The 23,087-nt window shown below is 39.5% G+C and overlaps 1 protein-coding gene across 8 annotated transcripts in view; it reads right to left on the minus strand.

The window, feature by feature from the left end:
- The window catches only part of FGGY (FGGY carbohydrate kinase domain containing), a 432,084-nt gene that overhangs the window by 271,023 nt on the left and 137,974 nt on the right, over positions 1–23,087 (minus strand). For all 8 annotated transcript variants that reach the window (XM_029226879.1, XM_029226872.1, XM_029226868.1 and 5 more), the window contains one exon: positions 2,669–2,784. In XM_029226879.1, coding sequence (XP_029082712.1) covers positions 2,669–2,784 — 116 coding nt within the window. The remainder of the gene's footprint in view (positions 1–2,668; positions 2,785–23,087) is intronic.

Consider the following 23,087-nt stretch of genomic DNA (forward strand, 5'->3'; position numbering starts at 1 on the left):
GGACTTTCCAGCCTCCAGAACCGTGAGAAATAAATTTCTGTTGTTTAAGTCTCTCAGTCTATAGTATGCTGTTATGGCAGCCAGAGCAAACAAAGACACCTGACATATCTCTTTGCCACTGTTTTCTCTTAACTCTTTCCAATCCGTCTCAATTCAAACAATTGTGCTCAAGTCAAACACATGCTGTCAGTAGATATTTACCAACATCTTCTATGCCAAGATACTCAAGCGTACGGCAGATACAGTCCCTGCCCTCCAGAAGCTTTTGGTTGAGTATCACTTTGCTGTCTGGCTGCCCATTTCCCCTGCTGGACCTAAGGCACTGTCCAAATCCCCAGTCTGGCTGGCTGGAGTCCTGACCCGTCATCCTCTGGTTGGCTCCCTCAGCCCCCAGAATAAAAGACTGACTCTATTCCCCAGCTGCTATCTCAGTTGCTGGCTCCAGATGGTCTGAATACCCAGAATTTTAAAACTAACCAACCACCATATGACTTAAAGTTTTAATACTTTTTATACCCTGTGAAGTTATATCCACTCATCAGCTGAGAGCCCATCACACTCTGACTCCTGTCTAGGTGTGGACTATGGATGTTTGTTCCAGTCAAGCTCAAACTGGCTTTGGGTGCTAAATATCGGACTTCTGCTTAATCCTGCTGGAGGCCAGCCATACAGCCACATCAGTTCCCTCAGGTCCCAGATATCCCAAGGAGGAAGTCTGCTTTGGTAGAAAAGTATAGAGTCAGAGACCCTAGTCCTACTATTGACCCTACAACTAAACAGCAGACAAAAGAACTGAATCTCAGTTTTCCCATCTGTCAAATGGAAATAGCTAGACAAATAGGTTTGTGAGGGCCTAATGAGATAAATGAATCACCTACCAAATCACCGACCAAAGGACTTAGAACACAGCTGATGACTAATGACTGCTGCTTTGCTTTCTTCCTCCCTTCCCCTGGTCCCAAGCTCCTCCCCTTCTCTACCAGCTCAGATCCTATGACGGTTTCAGTCGAGCCACAGGAAGTCCAGAAGGGTTCTTTCTGCATACTACCCTGGCTCTGTTCTTTACCCCAGATTCAGCTATTAGTAGTTGAACAGACCATGGACAACTGAGCTATGTTGTCCACAGGATAGCAGCATCGATGCTACGTGGATCTTTCATATTTCTATTCTTATATTCTTGCAATCTAAGAGAGTAGTCATGAGGACTCCACCAGAGAAAGGCTGGACTGAAATGACCTACTAAGTGACTCGGTTATCAAGGGGGGTTGAAACTATGGCAGACACTACTAGTTGTTCACTCATATTTTATAGCACAGCTCTCAACTTCTGGCCAGTCACACGAATGGTCACCTGACTGCCTGGCCAATTACCACATTTCCCAGCCACCCCTGCAGCCTCATGAGGCCTCGTTAACAAGTACCAATCAAATACATACACTACCAAATGTAAAATAGATAGCTAGTGGGAAGCAGCCGCATAGCACAGGGAGATCAGCTCAGTGCTTTGTGCCCACCTAGAGGGGTGGGACAGGGAAGGTGGGAGGGAGACGCAAGAGGGAGGAGATATGGGGATGTATGTATATCTGATTCACTTCGTTATACAGCAGAAACTAACACACCATTGTAAAGCAATTATACTCCAGTGAAGATGCTGAAAAAAAACAAAAACAAGTGCCAGTCAATAGGATGTGATCAGAAATGGTGTGGCCAATTTCCATGTTATGCTTCCTCCAAAGGAATGTGGATGGATTCTTCTGGTCCTTTATATTCTTCCCACTAACTGGCTGGGAACTGATGAGAAATGAAGTGGCTAATCTGGACCCAAAGTTGGAGGACATGTTATGAGAATGGCAGAGCTGCCTTATAATCACTTACCTCTATTCTACTACATAAAAGGGAAATACTCTGCCATCCTGTTTAATCTGCAGTACTTTTAAATTGTCTCGTTACAACCTCCTAGCCTGCACACTAAACAATACAGAAGTACTTCTCTTTAATCAGGTATAATTGCCTACCTGATGACAGCTTACTAGAATCGTAGGTAGTAACTATAAGAAATAAACATCTTTCTGTGACATGAACATGTAAACCTGAAACTTGAACATATCAGCTACCATTATATGTACCTAGTATCTGAATTCTTTTACCAGGTAAATTCCTACCAATCATCCACACCTTTACTACCCAGTTAGTGTCGCATAAAACTGGAAGTCAGGAACCCTACGGCTTTAGTCAGGAACCACTGGCTCACGTTCCAATTTATGTCTTGCTCCTGATCCTTCCAATTTTGACTTCTTCAATTATTTTTTTTCTGTATGGCCTTGCCTGGTTCCTTGAACCTAAATCACAAGACATTTTCCTAGGTCTGACTGGAGACAATCCATACACATCCCTTTGATTATGCTATTCCCAGTTGCTCCATGCAAGTATCTTCCTCAGTCTAGCCCCACGTCTAACAGTCTACATTTCAAGGCAGCTTTTCATAACTCAGTTCCTATAAGCCCCAATACAAGGGCCTACTAGTCATGGCCTACCCATCATAACTTACTTGCTTCTCTTGGAAAAACAGGGCTGTGTTCCTATATTTTAATTCAGACAAAGACAAACAAAAAAAAACACCAATATATTCAAGTGTACGTACACATAATCAGAAAAAATTATTTTTTTACCTATTTTGCTGTAATTATCGGCAACCAAGTCTTCCAAACCAACCATCTTCCAGAAACTGTCATCCCAGCCTTTCTCTGCAGAGTATGTCCATTTGCACACCAGGGAGCAGAGAGACCTAAGAAAATGGGAGAGAGGTAGAACCAATAATATGAGCCTGGTTTCCTTTATATTTTGCCTAATACTCGTCCATATATCTGCAATAGTATTGAAAAAGTAGAATAAATTGAAGTAGATAATTACTCATCCCTGTTTAAATCAAAAGTCCCCACTGACACCTGTTAATGACTGAGAGCATCTTCTTTCTCTTTCAAAAGGCTCCCAGCCCTTTATTTAGGTCTGGATCAAACAATGTATATAAATATTTGTATTTATATCTATATTCATATTTACATGACATTTGTGGGATAAACAGAAATTACAACAATGACTAGCTACTTGATGATACGGAGCATTATTATTAAGTGTTAGGTGTGAAACTGATAATTGTGGTTATGTTTTGAAAAAGGCTTCTTAGCTAAATGATACATACTGAAACACTGATGTATAAAATGATATATTGGGCTTCCCTGGTGGCGCAGTGGTTGAGAGTCTGCCTGCCGATGCAGGGCACACGGGTTCACGCCCCGGTCTGGGAAGATCCCACATGCCGCGGAGCGGCTGGGCCCATGAGCCATGGTCGCTGAGCCTGCGCATCCGGAGCCTGTGCTCCATAATGGGAGAGGCCACAGCAGTGAGAGGCCCGCGTACCGCAAAAAAAAAAAAAAAAAAAAAAAGGATACATTATCTGGGATCTGCTTTAGAAGAGCAAGTGAAGGGGAAGTGAATGGTGTTGCAGATGGAACAGAACCGGCCACGGGTTGACGGCTGTAGGGCTGAGGGTGGCTAAATGGGTGTTCGGCTATACTTCTCTATTTTGTACAGGTTCAAAATTCTCTACGATAAAAAAGTAAAAAAAAAAAGTTATTGGTATAGATGTGATAACTGCAGTCTAAAGCAATATTTAACAGAAGGAAGACTTGCTTCTGGATGGCGTTTTACTCTCCAGCTTCATTTCTCATCAATTCCCTCTTAGTATTCTACACTCCAGCAATAAAGAATCCTTTGCAGCACTCTGAAGAGGTCACATTCCTGAACACTTCCGTGCCTCTACCCTACTTCTAGGTGCCTGGAAAATTCTTCCCAGCTTCTTAACCCTGATAACTTGAAACACTTCCTTTAGACTAGACTGAGACCCCAGTTCTAGTTTAGATGCTCCTCCTCTGAGATCACAGCGCAGGAATCAAATCTCACACAGACCTTATCACACTGTATAATTAACTGCTTCTTTATATATCTTCTTCCCAAGAGTCCCATGCCTTCCAATCTGTTCTCCCTTGTGTCCAGAGCAAACTTCATAAGGTTAAAACCCGATGACACCAACCCTTGATTCAAACCCTTCAATTGCTCCTCACTCCCTTCAGGAAAAAGTCCCGTCCTTAGCTGGGCTTGAGCGACCCTCTGTGACATGACCATGCTGACCTCCAGCTTCCTTGCTTGCCATCCCCACCCTTGCTTTCTCCATTCTGCAACACTGAACTACTTGAAGTATCCTATAGTGGCCGTGATTGCTCACTTCCCTGTACCTTGAAACCTTTACTCCATTCTGCCCAGAATGTTCTTCCTTGTTACGTGTCTAGCTGCTGATTAGCCTTCGTGACTCAGTTCAGACTCTGCCCCTTTACAAAAAGCCCCAGTGAAGGGCCAGCTGAGTCCAAAGCCTCTTCTCCAAGTTCAATGTGGACATACCTGTATCTTAACACTTAACACAATGATTGCCTTTGCCCCTTTCCTTCTCTATCTCTGCCACTAAACCAGCAACTCCTTCAGAGCACAACCAGCCCTAGTGATCTCCACATCACCAGTACCTAGTCCACATTCCGCCATATGTCAAGCCATGATGAATACTGACTGAATGGAAGCTCTAGAGAATGAATATGGTCTGTCTGCCTCACCACAGGTAAGTGATAAACCTGGGGAACGCTTGCAGTTTTACAGATAAACCAAAACCTACCTATCTCATAGAGTCAATAGTCTAGGCCTATCTCATTCAGTCATTCACAGTGATTCACTCATTCACTCACTCACTTAACAAATATTTAGTATTCAGTCACTATGACCCTGGCACTATGCTAGGCTCTGGGGAACCAGTTATACGCAAAAGACCTGGTCTACTGCTCTCCTAGAAGCTGACAATTTAATTGAGGAGACAGTGATCAAACAATCACACTAAAATCACATCCTAACAAAAATGTTCTGTAGAAAGTAGAGAGAGACATGAGAACTTTTGGCAGGAGAACCTGGTGGGAGAAAGGGGGAGAAAGTGTCAGGGAGGGCTCCACAGAAGAGCTCACATTTTGTGAAACCTAAATGTCTTTTGAAAGCAAACAAATGTTATTTCTCAGTATTTTTTTCACATGTGGCATATATGGCAGAACACATTGCGCTAAGTTAAGTGGCACCAATATATTGAAGGAACACTAGTCCCAGTAGAAACTTAATACATATGTGCTAAACCCTTCACCTTATTTAAGCAAAATAATTTTTTGAGGTATAAAGAAAGCAGCCATCTATGCAGCATGTTCTGAAGAATATACAATAGATAACTCTTCCTGGCACAATGCCTGAAATTCCAACTTTTTAGAAGCTATGATAGCTCACTGGAAAGAACAATGAAATGAAACAAAAGACTGTGTGGAAGGATTGCTTCTACGGATCGATCCACATAGGACAACTCTTCACTCACCAAATGCCCCATTCATTTGCAGACTTCTGTGCCTCTATTCTGTCCCTTCCATCTTGACTGATTTTTGCTCCTTTCACTCAATGTTGTCTACTTGGAAAACTCTATGTTGTTCTTATGGTCCAGTTCCAATGTGTCCTCTGCACAAGTTTCCTCACTACCTCCAAGCTAACCTCATGGCTGTCTCCTTTGAAGTAGCATTATAACTTGGAAATGTTTCATTGCAATTCTTAAATGCTGAGGCAGGTTGAGTTCATGGTCCCAAGTCTTCCACTCTCTAGGTATCCACATACTTTGCCACTTAATTTGTAGTGCTACACCCTCCCCCTCCCAACCTCACACTGTGGGCAGGGCCGCCTTTCCTACCTCTAGACTTTGGATTCGGTCATGTGACTGGATTTGGCCAAAATAATGAGGCAGAAGTGACTGCATTCCAGTTTCAAGTCTAAGCTTCAAGATACATTATGTGTTTCTGCTTGCTCTCTTGAACTTGTGAGAAGATCACTCAGGGTTAGCCCACTGGTGCCAGGAGGAGGATAAGAGGTATGTGGGGCAGAGCAATGACCACCAAGCCCAGCCTGGATCAGACATCTCCAGGGAGCCAAGACTGGAGGGAGTGAGCCCAGCTGAGGACAGAAGAACCACCCCGCAGAGAAGAGCCTAAATGAGCTACCTGTGAGTCAAATAAATGATTACTGTGTTGAACTACAGAGCATTGGTTGTGGTTTATAACAGAGCAATAGTTAAACAGCTCAACACTTTACAGCATAACTAAGCAATCCAGGTAGACTCTCCCTCCCCACCCCCAATAAGGGCAAGGAGAGGGATGTCCAGTTCTCGCAGCAAGTTAGAATAAGTGGCCAGAGAGTATGCTTGGAGTGAAGGTGACCGAACCCAGGAGGCAGGAAGTTTTACAGCTGCAGATGCCTCTGGTAAGTCCCTCCTGCATTAGGGTTATTCAGACACTACGTGTGTCCCTTCCATTTGGGTCTCTTTAAATCAACTCTTGGGTAATATGGATATACGAGCACAGCACAACTGGCAATACTTAGAGAGTGCATCTGAGGCCACAGGTTCTCCAGAAGCCTTCAGCAGAGAGAGAGCAAGTACAGGACTTTGTCTTGTTAGTAAGTAAAGGCAAGCTAGCAGCAGCAGAACAAAAGGTTTGCTTCCCTCTGAGGCTTCTATTAGGACCACTGTTGTCATTCCCTCAGGTGTGTTAGTGAACAACCTGCACTCTCAGGATAGCTATTCACCCTCAGGCGAGCTGACCTATCAGCCTGTGCGTGTGTGTGTGTTCACGTGCACCTACATTCTCCTGTGTGAGAGCATGGGTGGGAGGAGTGATTTGTAGGATCAGAATTCAAGATAGGAGCCCAAGACAGGGGTTATCCTAGCAGGGTGAATTGTTTCAAAGATTGGCAGCAGGAAAGGAGAGCTGAGTCCACCCAGGGAAAAGGGTCACTCACTATTTGTTCCCTGCCAGCAAGAACACCAGGGCAGAAACTGCTGCAACTTTCACTGCTTTCAGATTTGTTAATGTCAAAGAGACTATAAAAGCCTATAGCCTATATGAGAGTCAAAAGAACATAAACTAAGGAGTAGGCAAAACAAAAATAATACCTAACTTAGGGGACTAGTTTACCTGAGAGAGAAGATCATACAGAACACCTCTAAGAGGAAGGTCTCAGTGAGGTAGAAATGATGAAAACAATTGGAAGAGAACACCAATAATGAAAGCAATGAGAAATCAGAAGGCAGTATGAAAGACTCTGAATTAAAACCACTAACTTTCAATTTTATTAAAAATTTCTGTAGGAGAATTAAAAACACAAAACAAAACACTGGCACTGTTAAAAATTGAATTAATTATCTGGAAGACCAAGTGAACGAAATATCTTACTACCTGTAACAAAGACACAAAGGAATAATGAGGGAATAAATAAGAGGCTTGGAGGGCAGATCTGGCAGCCTAACAAGAGAATAACAGGAATTCCAGAAGGGATTTTTAAAGAAGAGGAAAAGGAAAAAAAGAAAAGATGAAGGAGATGTTCTAATTAAAGAAACAGAGTACTAGTTTTTATTTATTTATTTATTTATTTATTTAAACTGGCTGAAGCAAGATTTAAGTCTGCAGTGAAAAGTCTCATTAAGTCCAGGAGGTGAATCCAGGAAATACTTGAAGTTCAAGCATAAACAGAAAATTATACAAGCTTCCAGGCAGAAAGAATAAGTTACTTACAGAGGCAGGCAAGAGATTCAGCCTAGCTAAGGAATTCTCATCTACAACTCTGGAATGTAGAAGACAGTGGAAAAATGTACAATCATTAAGAAAAATGATCCAAAAATCCTATACCTAGAAAAAATATTATTCAGCTATTGGGGAAAGGAAAAGATTTTCAACGTGCAAGGATTCAAAAGGAAACTTCCCATATACATTCTCTGAGGACAATACTTGAAAAAGAACATAACCAAAAAACAACTGCTTCTGAGCAGTTATCTCAACAGAGAGGAAATCAAAGACTACAGGAAGCAGTGGTGGTGAACCCTGATATTAATTCATATTCTCTCTCTCTCTCTCCATAGTGTGTTTACAAACATATATATACATACACATGTATATATGGGTACATACATATTTAAATCTAAATAGATGATGATCATGTAAACAGAAACTTGTAATATTAAGCTTTCTTGAAACACAACAGGTATGCTATATCAGAAGGAAAATCTAATGATAGCCTGGAACTGAAAATATTAAGTTAGCAAAACATCAAAGTCAGACATTGGACAAGGGGTACGCAGGAAAAGGACTTTGTATGTGTGGGCAGAACATAAATTTAATGTTGGTTGTAAGAAATGATATGGTAATCACTAATGGAAAAAAAAAAAGCTTAGTAGAATGCTCAAATTAACAAGGAATAAAAAGGTAATAAAGAGAGAATTAACAGTGAAACCAAACTAAACCAATTAAAATAAAAAAAGAGAGCAAGTAATGTAATATAAACAGAAAACAAAAATAAAATATAAAGAATATAATCAATTATTACAGTTATTACAACAAATGTGAATGAGCTGAATTCTACAACTGGTTAAAAGATAATAATCACACTGGGGTTAAAATTAAGGGATATCTTGCTTACAATACAGGTTTTAAAAAATGTGATAAAGAGGTTTTGCTTTTTTATTTAAAAAAAAGGGCAGCAAAGAAATGGCAAATACAAATTTTTAAAAATATGACAACATAAATATCCGAATAGAATACAAGATCAAAAATATTAGCAAAACAAAGAGGATGACTTCAATGACTAAACACTCAAAGAAGAATATTACCATTCATTTAATTTTATGAACTGAACAACATAATGTGAAACATAAAATAAGAGCTCTTAGAAATAAAAAAAAAGAAACTTGAAAAGAGAGACAATTTATTTAAAGCTTTTATGATTCTTTGAGAATTTGAAGAAACAGGTAAACCAAAAGAATACTATTATTGAAGAATTAAAAGACTCCAATGCAGTCAACAAACTCAATTCTATATATTCATATGGGGGAGAGAAAGGAAGAATGTTTTACAATACAAGCAGAGACCAGATGGGTAAACTGGTATTTCACAAAGAAATTGAGAGGTTTAAAATATTTTACTGGAAAATAAATATGTCTGAAAATTAATAACCTAAGAAGGTAACATAAGAAATTATGAAAAACAGTACTAGATTAAACTGAAAGAAAGATCAAAAAGGAGTAGTAAAGATAAAAGCAGATGAAAGACATAAAATAGCAAGATAAAATTCAGGGAATCAACAGAGCCAAAACATGGTTCTAAGAAAAGACAAATGAAACAGAAAAGCCTCTGGTAAAAACTGAGGAAGAGGAAAGAAGAGAAGGTAAAAATAACAAATATCATGAATGGAAATGGGGGCTATAACTACAGATAAGGCAGACATTAACAGGAAAAAAAAAGGAATTACATGAATAACATTATGCTAGTAAACTTGAAAATTTACATGAAATGGACAGCTTAATAGAAAAACAGAACTTATCGCAACTGACTCAAAAACACAGGAAACCTTAATAAATTTATTACCATTAAAGAAATTGAGTCAGCAGTTAAAAATCACTGCTCAAATAAAACTTCAAGCCCAGATGGTTGTACTGGAAAGTTCTAACAAATGTTCAAGGAACAGAGTACTCCAAAATATTTCAGAATCTAGAAAAAAAAGGAATGCTCCCCAAGTTAATTATAAAGGTAGGATAACTATGTTACAAAAACCAAGCAGAGATAAGAAACAAAAATCAGAGGCCGCTCTCACATTATGAATGAGAACATAAAAATTCTAAATAAGACATGACCAAATTTAATATAAAAATGCGGAAAAAATACATCAAGAACAACATTCAAGAATGTTTTAATAACAGAAGATATATGGATGTATTTTACCACAGGATTTTATTAAGAGAGAGAAAAATGATCAACTCATATTGAAGAATAGAAAATATTTGATGAAGTTAAATGCCACATCAAGACAGAAACTCAGGCTTCCCTGGTGGCACAGTGGTTGAGAGTCCGCCTGCTGATGCAGGGGACACGGGTTCGTGCCCCGGTCCGGGAAGATCTCACATGCCACAGAGTGGCTGGGCCCCATGAGCCATGGCCGCTGAGCCTGCGCGTCCGGAACCTGTGCTCCGCTACGGGAAAGGCCACAACAGTGAGAGGCCCGCGTACCGCAAAAAAAAAAAAAAAAAAAAGACATAAACTCACTAAAGTGGCAATGACAGAAGCTTCTGCTTCTAAACATGATGGAGTAACAGAGGCTGGATTTTACCCCCCTGCCTTAAATAACTAGAAAAGTCCAAGTAAACATAAGAAGCAACTGTATTCAGAACTTGAACAAGTGGCAGCACAGGTCTGTGATCCCTGAGAGAAGGAAACAATGGGGTTAGCCCTAAGATGGTGCTGGCTTTCTGCCTGGGAGCACACACCAGACCACAAAGCAGAAAGAGGGATGCCAAGGAAAACACAGCAGTATCATGAAGCTAAGGGGACTGAGATCAGAATCCAGGGAATTTAAGGTAGCTGGAAGCACAGACTTCCTAAGAGGAGGTAGCAATGCAGAAAGAGGGCCCTGAAAATTTGCACAAGTGTCCCATGAACTCTTTGCTGACTACTGAGATGTAGATACGCACACTGACACTCCGTGAGGTCTGATGAAGGAATGACTGGAAATCTAAGAGCGGAACGGTTCTGACTTCACGAAGAGCTAGGAGTCACTTGAGTTACTAAAATTAAGAGTGGAACATCCTCACCGATCACTTGAGACATTCAGTGGAGACCCTAAAAGACACATGCCTTAGCAGTGTGACTACACTACCTGCACTAACAAAGTTTAAAAAGAAGTCTACAAAGGATAAAACTAAGCCCAAAGTACATTAATAGCCTCTCACGCAAAGTAGCTCAACAATCCTTAAAAGAAGCCAATAAAATCAAGACACTCACAACATAAAACTGACCCTGTTAGTATCTAATAAAAAATATTTGGGGGACTGGTTCAAGATGGCAGAGTAGAAGGACATGCACTCACTTCCTCTTGCAAGAGCACCTGAATCACAACTAACTCATGAACATTCATCGACTGGAAGACACTGGAACTCACCAAAAAAGATATCCCACATCCAAAGACAAAGGAGAAGCTGCAGTGAGATGGTAGGAGGGCGCAATCACAATAAAATCAAATCCCATGACCGCTGGGTGGGTGACTCACAAACTGGAGAACAGTTATACCACAGAAGTCTACCCACTGGACAGAAGTTTCTGAGCCCCACGTCAGGCTTCCCAACCTGGGGATCTGTCAATGGGAGGAAGAATTCCTAGAGAATCAGACTTTGAAGGCTAGCAGGATTTGATTGAAGGACTTTGACAAGACTGGGGGAAACAGAGACTCTACTCTTGGAGGGTAAACACAAAATAGTGACCACATGAGGACCCAGGGAAAGGAGCAGTGACCCAATAGGATACTGAACCAGACCTATCTGCTAATGTTGGAGGGTCTCCTGCAGAGGTGGGGGGGGGGTGGTAGCTGTGGCTCACCGCAGGGACAAGGACACTGGCAGCAGAAGTTCTGTGAAGTATTCCTTGGTGTGAGCCCTCCCAGAGTCTGGCATTAGCCCCACCAAAGAGCAGGGTAGGTCCCAGTGTTGGGTCACCTCAGGCCAAACAACCAACAGGGAGGGAACTCAGCCCCACCCATCATCAGACAAGCAGATTAGAGTTTTACTGAGCTCTGCCCACCAGAGCAACACCCAACTCCACCCACCACCAGTCGCCCCCATCAGTAAGCTTCCACAAGCCTCTTAGATAGCCTCATCCACCACAGGGCACACAGCAGAAGCAAGAAGAACTACAATTCTGCAGCCTGTGGAACAAAAACCACATTCACAGAAAGAGACAAGATGAAAAGGCAGAGGACTTTGTACCAGATGAAAGAACAAGATAAAACCCCAGAAAAACAACTAAATGAAGTGGAGATAGGCAACCTTCCAGAAAACGAATTCAGAATAATAATAGTGAAGATGATCCAGAACCTCAGAAGAAGAATGAAGGCAAAGATCTAGAAGATGCAAGGAATGTTTAACAAAGACCTAGAAGAATTAAAGAACAAACAAACAGAGATGAACAATACAATAACTGAAATGAAAAATACACTAGAAGGAATCAATAGCAGAATAACTGAGGCAGAAGAACAGATAAGTGACCTGGAAGACAGAACGGTGGAAATCACTGCCGCAGAACAGAATAAAGAAAAAGAATGAAAAGAAATGAAGACAGCCTAAGAGACTTCTGGGACAACATTAAACGCATCAACATTCACATTATAGGGGTCCCAGAAGGAGAAGAGAGAGAGAAACGACCTGAGAAAATATTTAAACAGAAAATTTCCCTAACATGGGAAAGAAAATAGCCACCCAAGTCCAGGAAGAACAGAGAGTCCCAGGCAGGATAAACCTAAGGAGAAACACACTGAGACACACAGTAATCAAACTGGGAAAAATGAAAGACAAAGAAAAATTACTGAAAGAAACAAGAGAAAACCGGTAAATAATATAAAAGGGAACTCCCATAAGGTTAACAGCTGATTTCTCAGCAGAAACTCTACAAGCCAGAAGCAAATGGCATGACATATTCAAAGTAATGAAAGGGAAGAACCTACAACCAAGATTACCCTAGCCAGCAAGGATCTCATTCAGATTCGGCAGAGAAATCAAAAGCTTTACAGACAAGCAAAAGGTAAGACAAGTCAGCACCACCAAATCAGCTCTACAACAAATGATAAAGGAATTTCTCTAAGCAGGAAACACAAGAAAAGGACATACAAAAACAAACCAAAAACAATTAAGAAAATGGTAACAGGAACATACATATCGATAATTACCTTAAATGTGAATGGATTAAATGCTCAAACCAAAAGACACAGGTTCGCTGAATGGATAAAAAAACAAGGTCCCTATATATGCTGTCTACAAGAGACCCACTTCAGACCCAGGGACACATTCAAACTGAAAGTGAGGGGATGGAAAAAGATATTCCATGCAAATGGAAATCAAAAGAAAGCAGGAGTAGCAATACTCATATCAGATAAAATAGACTTTAAAATAAAGAATGTTACAAGAGACAAGGAAGGACACTATATAATGATCAAGGGATCAATCCAAGAAGAAGATATAACAATTATAAATGTATATGCACCCAACACAGGAGCACCTCAATACGTAAGGCAAATGCTAACAGCTATAAAAGAGGAAATCGACAGTAACACAATAACAGTGGAGGACTTTAACACCTCACTGACACCAATGGACAGATCATCCAGACAAAAAATTAATAAGGAAACACAAGCTTTTAACGACACAATAGACCAGATAGATTTAATTGATATATATAGGACATTCCATCCAAAACCAGCAGATTACACTTTCTTCTCAAGTGCACATGGAACATTCTCCAGGATAGGTCACATCTTGGGTCACAAAGCAAGCAAATCACAATCGGTAAATTTAAGAAAATTTAAATCATATCAGGCATCTTTTCCGACCACAATGCCATGAGATTAGAAATCAATTACAGGGAAAAAAACGTAAAAAACACAAACACATGGAGGCTAAACAATACATTACGAAATAACCAAGAGACCACTGAAGAAATCAAAGATGAAACCAAAAAGTACCTAGAGACGAGCTACAATGAAAACACGATGATCCAAAACCTATGGGATGCAGCAAAAGCAGTTCTAAGAGGGAAGTTTATAGCTATACAAGCCTACCTCAAGAAGCAAGAAAAATCTCAAATAAACAATCTAACCTTACACCTAAAGGAACTAGAGAAAGTAGAACAAACAAAACCCAAAGTTAGTACAAGGAAAGAAATCATAAAGATCAGAGCAGAAATAAATGAAATAGAAACAAAGAAAACAATAGCAAAGATCAATAGAACTAAAAGCTGGTTCTTTGAGAAGATAAACAAAATTGATAAACCATTAGCCAGACTCATCAAGAAAAAGAGGGAGAGGACTCAAATCCATAAAATTAGAAAGGAAAAAGGAGAAGTTACAACAGACACCGCAGAAATCCAAAGCACCACAAGAGACTCTATGCCAATAAAATGGACAACCTAGAAGAAATGGACAAATTCTTCGAAAGGTATAACCTTCCAAGACTGAAGCAGGAAGAAATAGAAAATATGTGCAGACCAATCACAAGTAATAAAATTGAAATTTAAAATCTTCCAACAAACAGAAGCCCAGGACCAGATGGCTTCACAGGCGAATTCTATCAAACATTTAGAGAAGAGCTAACACCTACCCTTCTCAAAGTCTTCCATAATACAGCAGAGGGAGGAACACTCCCAAACTCATCCTATGAGGCCACCATCACCCTGATACCAAAACCAGACAAAAATGTCACAAAGAAAGAAAACTACAGGCAGTATCACTGATGAACAAAGATGCAAAAATCCTCAAGAAAATACTAGCAAACAGAATCCAACAGCATATTAAAAGGATCATACACCATGATCCAGTTAGATTTATCCCAAGAATTCAAAGATTCTTCAATATATGCAAATCAATCAATGTGATAAACCATATTAACAAATTGAAGGAGAAAAAATATATGATAATCTCAAAAGATGCAGAAAAAGCTTTCAACAAAATTCAACACCCGTTTATGATAAAAAACCCTCCAGAACGTAGGCACAGAGGGAACTTACCTCAACATAATAAAGGCCACATATGACAAACCCACAGCCAACATCATTCTCAGTGGTGAAAAACTGAAACCATTTCCTCTAAGATAGGAACAAGACAAGATTGTCCACTCTCACCACAATTATTCAACATAGTTTTGCAAGTTTTAGGCACAGCAATCAGAGAAGAGAAAGAAATAAAATGAATCCAAATCAGAAAAGAAGTAAAGCTGTCACTGTTTGCAGATGACATGATACTATACACAGAGAATCCTAAAGATGCTACCAGAAAACTACTAGAGCTAATCAATGAATTTGGTAAGGTAGCAGGATACAAAATTAAGGCACAGAAATCTCTTGCATTCTGACACTCTAACGATGAGAAATCTGAAACAGAAATTAAAGAAACACTCCCATTTACCAATGCAAAAAAAAAGGATGAAATACCTGGGAATAAACCTACCTAAGGAGAAAAAAGACCTGCATGCAGAAAACTATAAGACACTGCTAAAAGAAATGAAAGATGATACAGACAGATGGAGAGATATACCATGTTTTTGGATTGGAAGAATCAACATTGTGAAAATGACTATACTACCCAAAGCAGTCTACAGATTCAGTGTAATCACTATGAAACAAAAAATGGCATTTTTCACAGAACTAGAACAAAAAATATCACAATTTGTATGGAAACACGGAAGACCCCCAATAGCCAAAGCAATCTTGAGAATAAAAAACGGAGCTGGAGGAATCAGGCTCCCAGACTTCACACTATACTACAAAGCTACAGTAATCCTAGTATGGTACTGGCACAAAAACAGCAATATAGATCAATGGAACAGGATAGAAAGCCCAAAGAAAAACCCACACACATATGGTCACCTTATTTTTGATAAAGGAGGCAAGAATATACAATGGAGAAAAGACAGCCTCTTCAATAAGTGGTGCTGGGAAAACTGGACAGCTACATATAAAAGAAGGAAATGAGAACACTCCCTAACACCATAAACAAAAATAAACTCAAAATGGATTAAAGACCTAAATGTAAGGCCAGACACTATCAAACTCTTAGAGGAAAACACAGGCAGAACACTCTATGACATAAATTACAGCAAGATCCTTTTTGACCCACCTCCTAGAGAAATGGAAATAAAAACAAAAATAAACAAATGGGACCTAATGAAACTTCAAAGCTTTTGCACAGCAAAGAAAACCATAAACAAGACCAAAAGACAACCCTAAGAATGGGAGAAAATATTTGCAAATGAAGCAACTGACAAAGGATTAATCTCCTAAATTTACAAGCAGCTCATGCAGCTCAATAACAAAAAACAAACAACCCAATCCAAAAATGGGCAGAAGACCTAAATAGACATTTCTCCGAAAAAGACATACAGATTGCTAACAAACACGTGAAACGATGGTCAACATCACTAATCATTAGAGAAATGCAAATCAAAACTACAATGAGGTATCATCTCACACCAGTCAGAGTGGCCATATCAAAAACTCTATGAACAATAAATGCTGGGGAGGGTGTGGAGAGAGGGGAACCCTCTTGCACTGTCGGTGGGGATGTAAATTGATACAGCCACTATGGAGAACGGTATGGAGGTTCCTTAAAAAACTACAAATAGAACTACCATATGGCCCAGCAATCCCACTACTGGGCATATACCCTGAGAAAACCATAATTCAAAAAGAGTCATGTCCCACAATGTTCACTGCAGCTCTCTTTAAAATAGCCAGGACATGGAAGCAACCTAAGTCTCCATCGACAGATGAATGGATAAAGAAGATGTGGCACATATATACAATGGAATATTACTCAGCCATAAAAAAGAAACGAAACAGTTATTTGTAGTGAGGTGGATGGACCTAGAGTCTGTTATACAGAGTGAAGTAAGTGAGAAAGAGAAAAACAAATACCGTATGCTAACACATATATATGGAATCTAAAAAAAAAATGGTTATGAAGAACCTAGGGGCAGGACAGGAATAAAGACGCAGATGTAGAGAACAAACTTGAGGACACGGGGAGGGGGAAGGGTAAGCTGGGATGAAGTGAGACAGTGGCATGGACATATATACACTACCAAATGTAAAACAGACAGCTAGTGGGAAGCAGCCACATAGCACAGGAAGATCAGCTCAGTGCTTTGTGACCACCTAGAGCGGTGGGATAGGGAGAGTGGGAGGGAGACGCAAGAGGGAGGAGATATGGGGATATATGTATTTGTATAGCTGATTCAGTTTGTTATAAAGCAGAAACTAATGCACTACTATAAAGCAATTATAGTCCAATAAGGATGTTAAAAAAAAAAATCTTCCAACAAACAAAAGTCCAGGACCAGATGGCTTTACAGGTGAATTCTCTCAAACATTCAGAGAAGAGCTAACACTCATCCTTCTCAAGCTCTTCCAAAAAGCTGCAGAGGAAGGAACACTCCCAAACTCATTCTACCAGGCCACCAACACCCTGACACCAAAACCAGACAGAGATACGACAAAAAAAGAAAATTACAGACCAATATCACTGATCAATATAGATGGATAAATCCTCAACAAAACAGTAGCAAACATAATCCAACAACACATTAAAAGGATCATACACCATGATCAAGTGGAATTTATTCCACGGATGCAAGGAATCTTCAATATATGCAAATCAATCAATGTGATACACCATATTAACAAATTGAAGAATAAAAACCATACGAGCACCTCAGTAGATGCAGAAAAAGCTTTTGACAAAATTCAACACCCATTTATGATAAAAACTCTCCAGAAAGTGGGCATAGAGGGAACCTACCTCAACATAATAAAGCCCATATATGACAAACCCACAGCAAACAACATTCTCAATGATGAAAAACTGAAAGCATTTCCTCTAAGATGAGGAACAGAACAAGGATGTCCACTCTCACCACTGTTATTCAACATAGTTTTGGAAGCCCTAGCCATGGCAATCAGAGAAGAAAAAGAAATAAAAGGAATACAAATTGGAAAAGAAGAAGTAAAACCGTCACTGTTTGCAGATGACATGATACTATACATAGAGAATCCTAAAGACGCCACCAGAAAACTACTAGAGTTAATCAATGAATTTGGTAAGGCAGCAGGATACAAAATTAAGGCACAGAAATCTCTTGCATTCCTATATGCTAACAGTGAAAGATCAAAAAGAGAAATTAAGGAAACAATCCCATTCACCATTGCAACAAAAAGAATAAAATACCTGGGAATAAACCTACCTAAGGAGGTAAAAGACCTGTACTATGAAAACTATATGACACTGATGAAAGAAATCAAAGATGACACAAACAGATGGAGAGATAGACCATGTTCTTGGATTGAAAGAATCAATATTGTGAAAATGACTATGCTACCCAAAGCAATCTACAGATTCAATGCAATCCCTATCAAATTACCAGTGGCATTTTTTACAGAACTAGAACAAAAAAATCTTAAAATTTGTATGGAGACACAAAAGACTGTGAAAATCCAGAGCAATCTTGGGGGAAAAAACAGAGCTGGAGGAATCAAACTCCCTGACTTCAGACTATACGACAAAGCTACAGTAATCAAGACAAAATGGTACTGGCACAAAAACAGAAATGTATATCAACAGAACAGGATAGAGAGCCCAGAGATATACCCACGCACCTATGGTCAACTAATCTATGACAAAGGAGGCAAGGATATACAATGGACAGAAGACAGTCTCTTCAATAAGTGGTGCTGGGAAAACTGGACAGCTGCATGTAAAAGAATGAAATTAGAACACTCCCTAACACTATGCACAAAAATAAACTCAAGATGGATTAACGACCTAAATGTAAGACCAGACACTATAGAAGTCTTAAGAGGAAAACATAGGAAGAACACTCTGACATAAATCACAGCAAGATCTTTTTTGACCCACCTCCTAGAGTAATGGCAAGAAAAACAAAAATAAACAAATGGGACCTAATGAAACTTAAATGCTTTTGCACAGAAAAGGAAACTACAAACAGGACAAAAAGACAACCTTCAGTACAGGACAAAATATTTGCAAACGAATCAATGGACAAAGGATTAATCTCCAAAATATATAAACAGCTCATGCAGCTCAATATTACAAATAAAACACAACCCAATCAAAAAATGGGCAGAAGACCTAAATAGACATTTCTCCAAAGAAGACATACTGATGGCCAAGAAGCACATGAAAAGCTACTCAACATCACTATTAGAGTAATGCAAATCAAAACTACAATGAGGTATCACCTCACACCAGTTAGAATGGGCATCACCAGAAAATCTACAAACAACAAATTCTGGAGAGGGTGTGGAGAAAAGGGAACCCTCTTGTGCTGTTGGTGGGAATGTAAATTGATATAGCCACTATGGAGAACAGTATGGAGGTTCCTTAAAAAACTACAAATAGAATTACCATATGACCCAGCAATCCCACTACTGGGCATATACCCAGAGAAAATCCATAATTCAAAAAGACACATGCACCCCAATGTGCACTGCAGCGCTATTTACAATCGCCAGGTCATGGAAGCAACCTAAATGCCCATCAACAGACGAATGGATAAAGAAGATGTGGTACATATATACAGTGGAATATTATTCAGCCATAGAAAGGAATGAAATTGGGTCATTTGTAGAGATGTGGATGGACCTAGCGACTGTCATACAGGGTGAAGGAAGTCAGAAAGAGAAAAACAAATATCGTATATTAATGCATATATGTGGAATCTAGAAAAATGGTACAGATGAACCAGTTTGCAAGGCAGAAATAGAGACAAGATGTAGAGAACAAACGTATGGACAGCAAGGAGCGAAAGTCAGGGGGCGGATGAATTGGGAGATTGGGATTGACATATATGCACTAATATGTATAAAAGAGATAACTAATAAGGACCTGCTGTATAAAGAATAAATATAACTAAGTTAAAAAAATATTTGATGAAACAATGGCCACATATTTTTCTCAATTTGATAAAAGCTAGCAATCCACAGAGCTAAGCTGAATGAAACCAAAGCAAGATAAACACAAAACCACATCAAGATAGATTATAATCAAATTATTTTTTTTAACATGAAAAAAGAAAATCTTAAAAGTAGTCAAAGAAAAAGAAACATTACAGAGGAGCAAGGATAAAAAAGTCTTCAGACTTTTCACCAGAAACAACACAACCCAGAAGAAAATGGAATGACATCTTTAAAGCACTGAAATAATTTAAAAAGAGAAAAATCAACACAGTATTCTATGTTCAGCAAAAGGAAATGTGGAACATAGGCTTTTTCAGACAAAGAAAAGGTGAGAAAATTCATTTCCAAGAAACCTTCATTGTAAGAAATGTTAAAGGAAGTTCTTCAGGCAGGAGGAAAATGATAATAAAGGGAAATATGAATTTACACAAAGGAATGAAAAATATCAGAATCAGGAAATATGTGGGAAATACAAAGGACTTTTTATTTTAAAATTTTTCTAAAAGATAATTGATTTTAAATCTTTATCTTGAAAAGAGAATTTAGAAAAAAATCAATGCATTGTGGGACTTATATGGACAAAGAAAACATATGACAATAGCAGCACAAATAATAGGGAGACATGAAAGTATATTATATGTGACAGGGTATAAAATAATTTTACGGAGAGCCAGTAAAAAAGAGATAAAATGAATAAACCAATTTGGGATATAAAACAGAATACTAAAAAATATTTCAGCAATCTAGAAGGCGGCAGGTAAAGGGGAAGATTACATAGAATATATCGAAGAAGTAAAAAGCAAATAGCAAGATGGTGGATTAAAACCCAACCATTAAATGTAAATGGCCTAAGAACTCTAATGCAAGGACAGAAATCATCAAGCTGGATAAAAATAAAAAATAAAATTCAACTATATGCTGTCTACAAGAAACCTATTCTAACTATAAAGACACAAATAGGTTAAAGAGTAAAAAGACAGAAAGAGATATTCCATAGAAATACTACTACTAATAAAGTGGAAGTAGCTATACAAACATCACAAAGTAGACTTCAGAACAAGAAATATTACCAGGGAAAATGAAGTCCATTACATAGTGATAAAAGGGTCAATTCACCAAGAAGACTTGTGGGTTAAAGAGGAAATCATACTTTTTTAGAATGGCAACTTGAATTCAACTAAAGTCAGATTTCTTTTTTCTTTGTTTAACTCAGAACTAACAAACAACCAGTGTAAAAACACACATGTGAAATCAAGGATTCATGATGGTATAATTGGATGTGGCCACCTAGGGTTGCCCTTGTTTTTTATATAGGTGTGCCTGAAATTCAGTGGTCTCAGTGGCCCACATTGATTAAAGGACCTGACAGATTGGAGGAGTCTAGAACTGTGGGCTTGCTGAATTTTATACTATCTTAGGCAAGAGTATGTGTGAGTGGGTAAGGCCAGGAGGTACTGAAGGATCTACCTCCTCATCATAACAGAATGTTATTATTTTATTTTGTTTCATTTCCTGATGTTCTACCTGGCCTTCTGGGAATTTCAGTATATCAGCCCTGTCAATGACCTCCCACAGCAGGGACCATATCTGCCTCATCCATCATGTCTTTCCCCAGCAACAAGCAGAGTGCCTCTCCGGCAAATTCTGAGAGCTCAATGCATGCTTATTAGGTAATGAATGAGAACCCTAGGATGTCAGTTACAGGAGGAAGCTTTCAGGTTCCTAATCACTTTTTATTTGTTTGTATTCTAAGGCCCAGATCTTCAGCTATTTCCCTCTGCACAGGCCCTAAGGGAGACAGGAGTTAGAACCCTGGAGTGTCCAAGGGCAGCAGCAGAGCCCTGGGCTCCCTGAACAGACCATCCCCCTAAACAGAACAAAGACAGCTCTGAAAATGTACTTTGCCTACCTCACGTACCTCCCATCACCTACTTCCCCAGACACAAAAACATGCCAAATCTCAAACACATCTTTCCTTTTCTAAAAAATGAAAAACAAAGACACTTCCAGTTAAAGATGCCAGACTGACTAGACATGTTGACCTCTGCTCCCTTTAAAAATTCTAAAAAAAATGGCAGTGGAAGAAAATTTCAAAAAGGCAAAACCCCACAATGTCAAAGAAGACAGGATAGAAGATGACAGCAACAGAAATCTGAAAGCCAGAAAAGACGGATAGATGAGTAGTAACTCTCTTGGTAGACGTGGAAAGATAAAACTTAAGTAGCAGTAGAAAAAACCCAGAAGCACAACGATTACCCTAAAGAGACCCAGAAAAGTTCAGGACATGGAAAGTGGGAATAAAAGTGGGGCTAAAGTCAATAGGATGGTTGAAAGCCATGTAGGAAGAAACTAGACCCCCCCGTGTGCCCTCATGATGAGCAACCTGGACACTCCTCCTCCCACACCCTGAAGAAGTCTCAGGTTTACCCTCAGACAGAGTGGGGTCCAAGCCTCAGACAAGAGTAGAGGCATCTTGACAAGACCAGAGAGATAAAGTAAGGGCCTGCCTTTTCACAGGTCGGCCTTCAAGGTCCTTTCCCCAACTCAATTCCCAGAGCTCTGGCTGCTAGGTGTATACCCTGAGGATTTGTTTTTAGGGAATCTGGCAAGACAAAAGAAAAAACCTAAGGGTAGTTGGGGAGATAGAGGGTGTAGAGAGAACGGCCAGCCAGATGACTCTAGTCTTAGGAGGATTAAAATGACAGAATCTAAAACCATTTTTGATGATCAATAGGGGTAACTGCTATAATTATCATCATCATCTTAAAAAAACACATTAATTCAAAAAGTATTACCATGGGCCCACTAGGTACATATCAGAGTATTTCTAGGCTGGCGGGAGCCTCCAAACTCTGGGAGAAAAAAGGGAAAGCGTCACCAAGATTCTAACCATGGAGCAGCCAGAACAAGGAGAACTTCTGACTTTCCTGCTTTTACCCAGAGCAAGGCACACATCAAAAGCGCATGCCTGCTGAGTTCCAGGGGCCTGATCATTATCCCATATTTCTCCAACATGATTTTATAAAAATGAAGTCAGCACTGCTGCATTATTTATAAGCAGTTCACTGTATTGACACTGCCAGGCCCCCACTTTCAAGGGAAACCTTTTGTTCTCTGCTTGGGGAAGGCAGAACCTGGAGAGTCTCAATCGAACAAGTGAGTGGATAACAGAATAATTGGAGCTGAGAGTAGGGATAAATTACCAACGTATTCCTGGCTATGGCATTCAGTACACCCCAGGCCTATGATGCCTCTGTTTTTCCAAGCCATACAACAGACCGAATTACCAGCACTGAAGATACAGCTCGTGGGGAGATATGACTTGGATAGGATTGCTAATTGTATCAACAAAGAGACCAAGAGGGTCTTATTTCTGAAGAAATACCACTGCACCCATCAGAGCTGCTCCTGTTAA

This window comes from Monodon monoceros, unplaced genomic scaffold (genome assembly GCF_005190385.1).
Source record: "Monodon monoceros isolate NGI ecotype Baffin Bay Population unplaced genomic scaffold, NGI_Narwhal_1 Super_Scaffold_18, whole genome shotgun sequence".
In the NCBI taxonomy this organism is placed as follows: Eukaryota; Metazoa; Chordata; class Mammalia; order Artiodactyla; family Monodontidae; genus Monodon; species Monodon monoceros.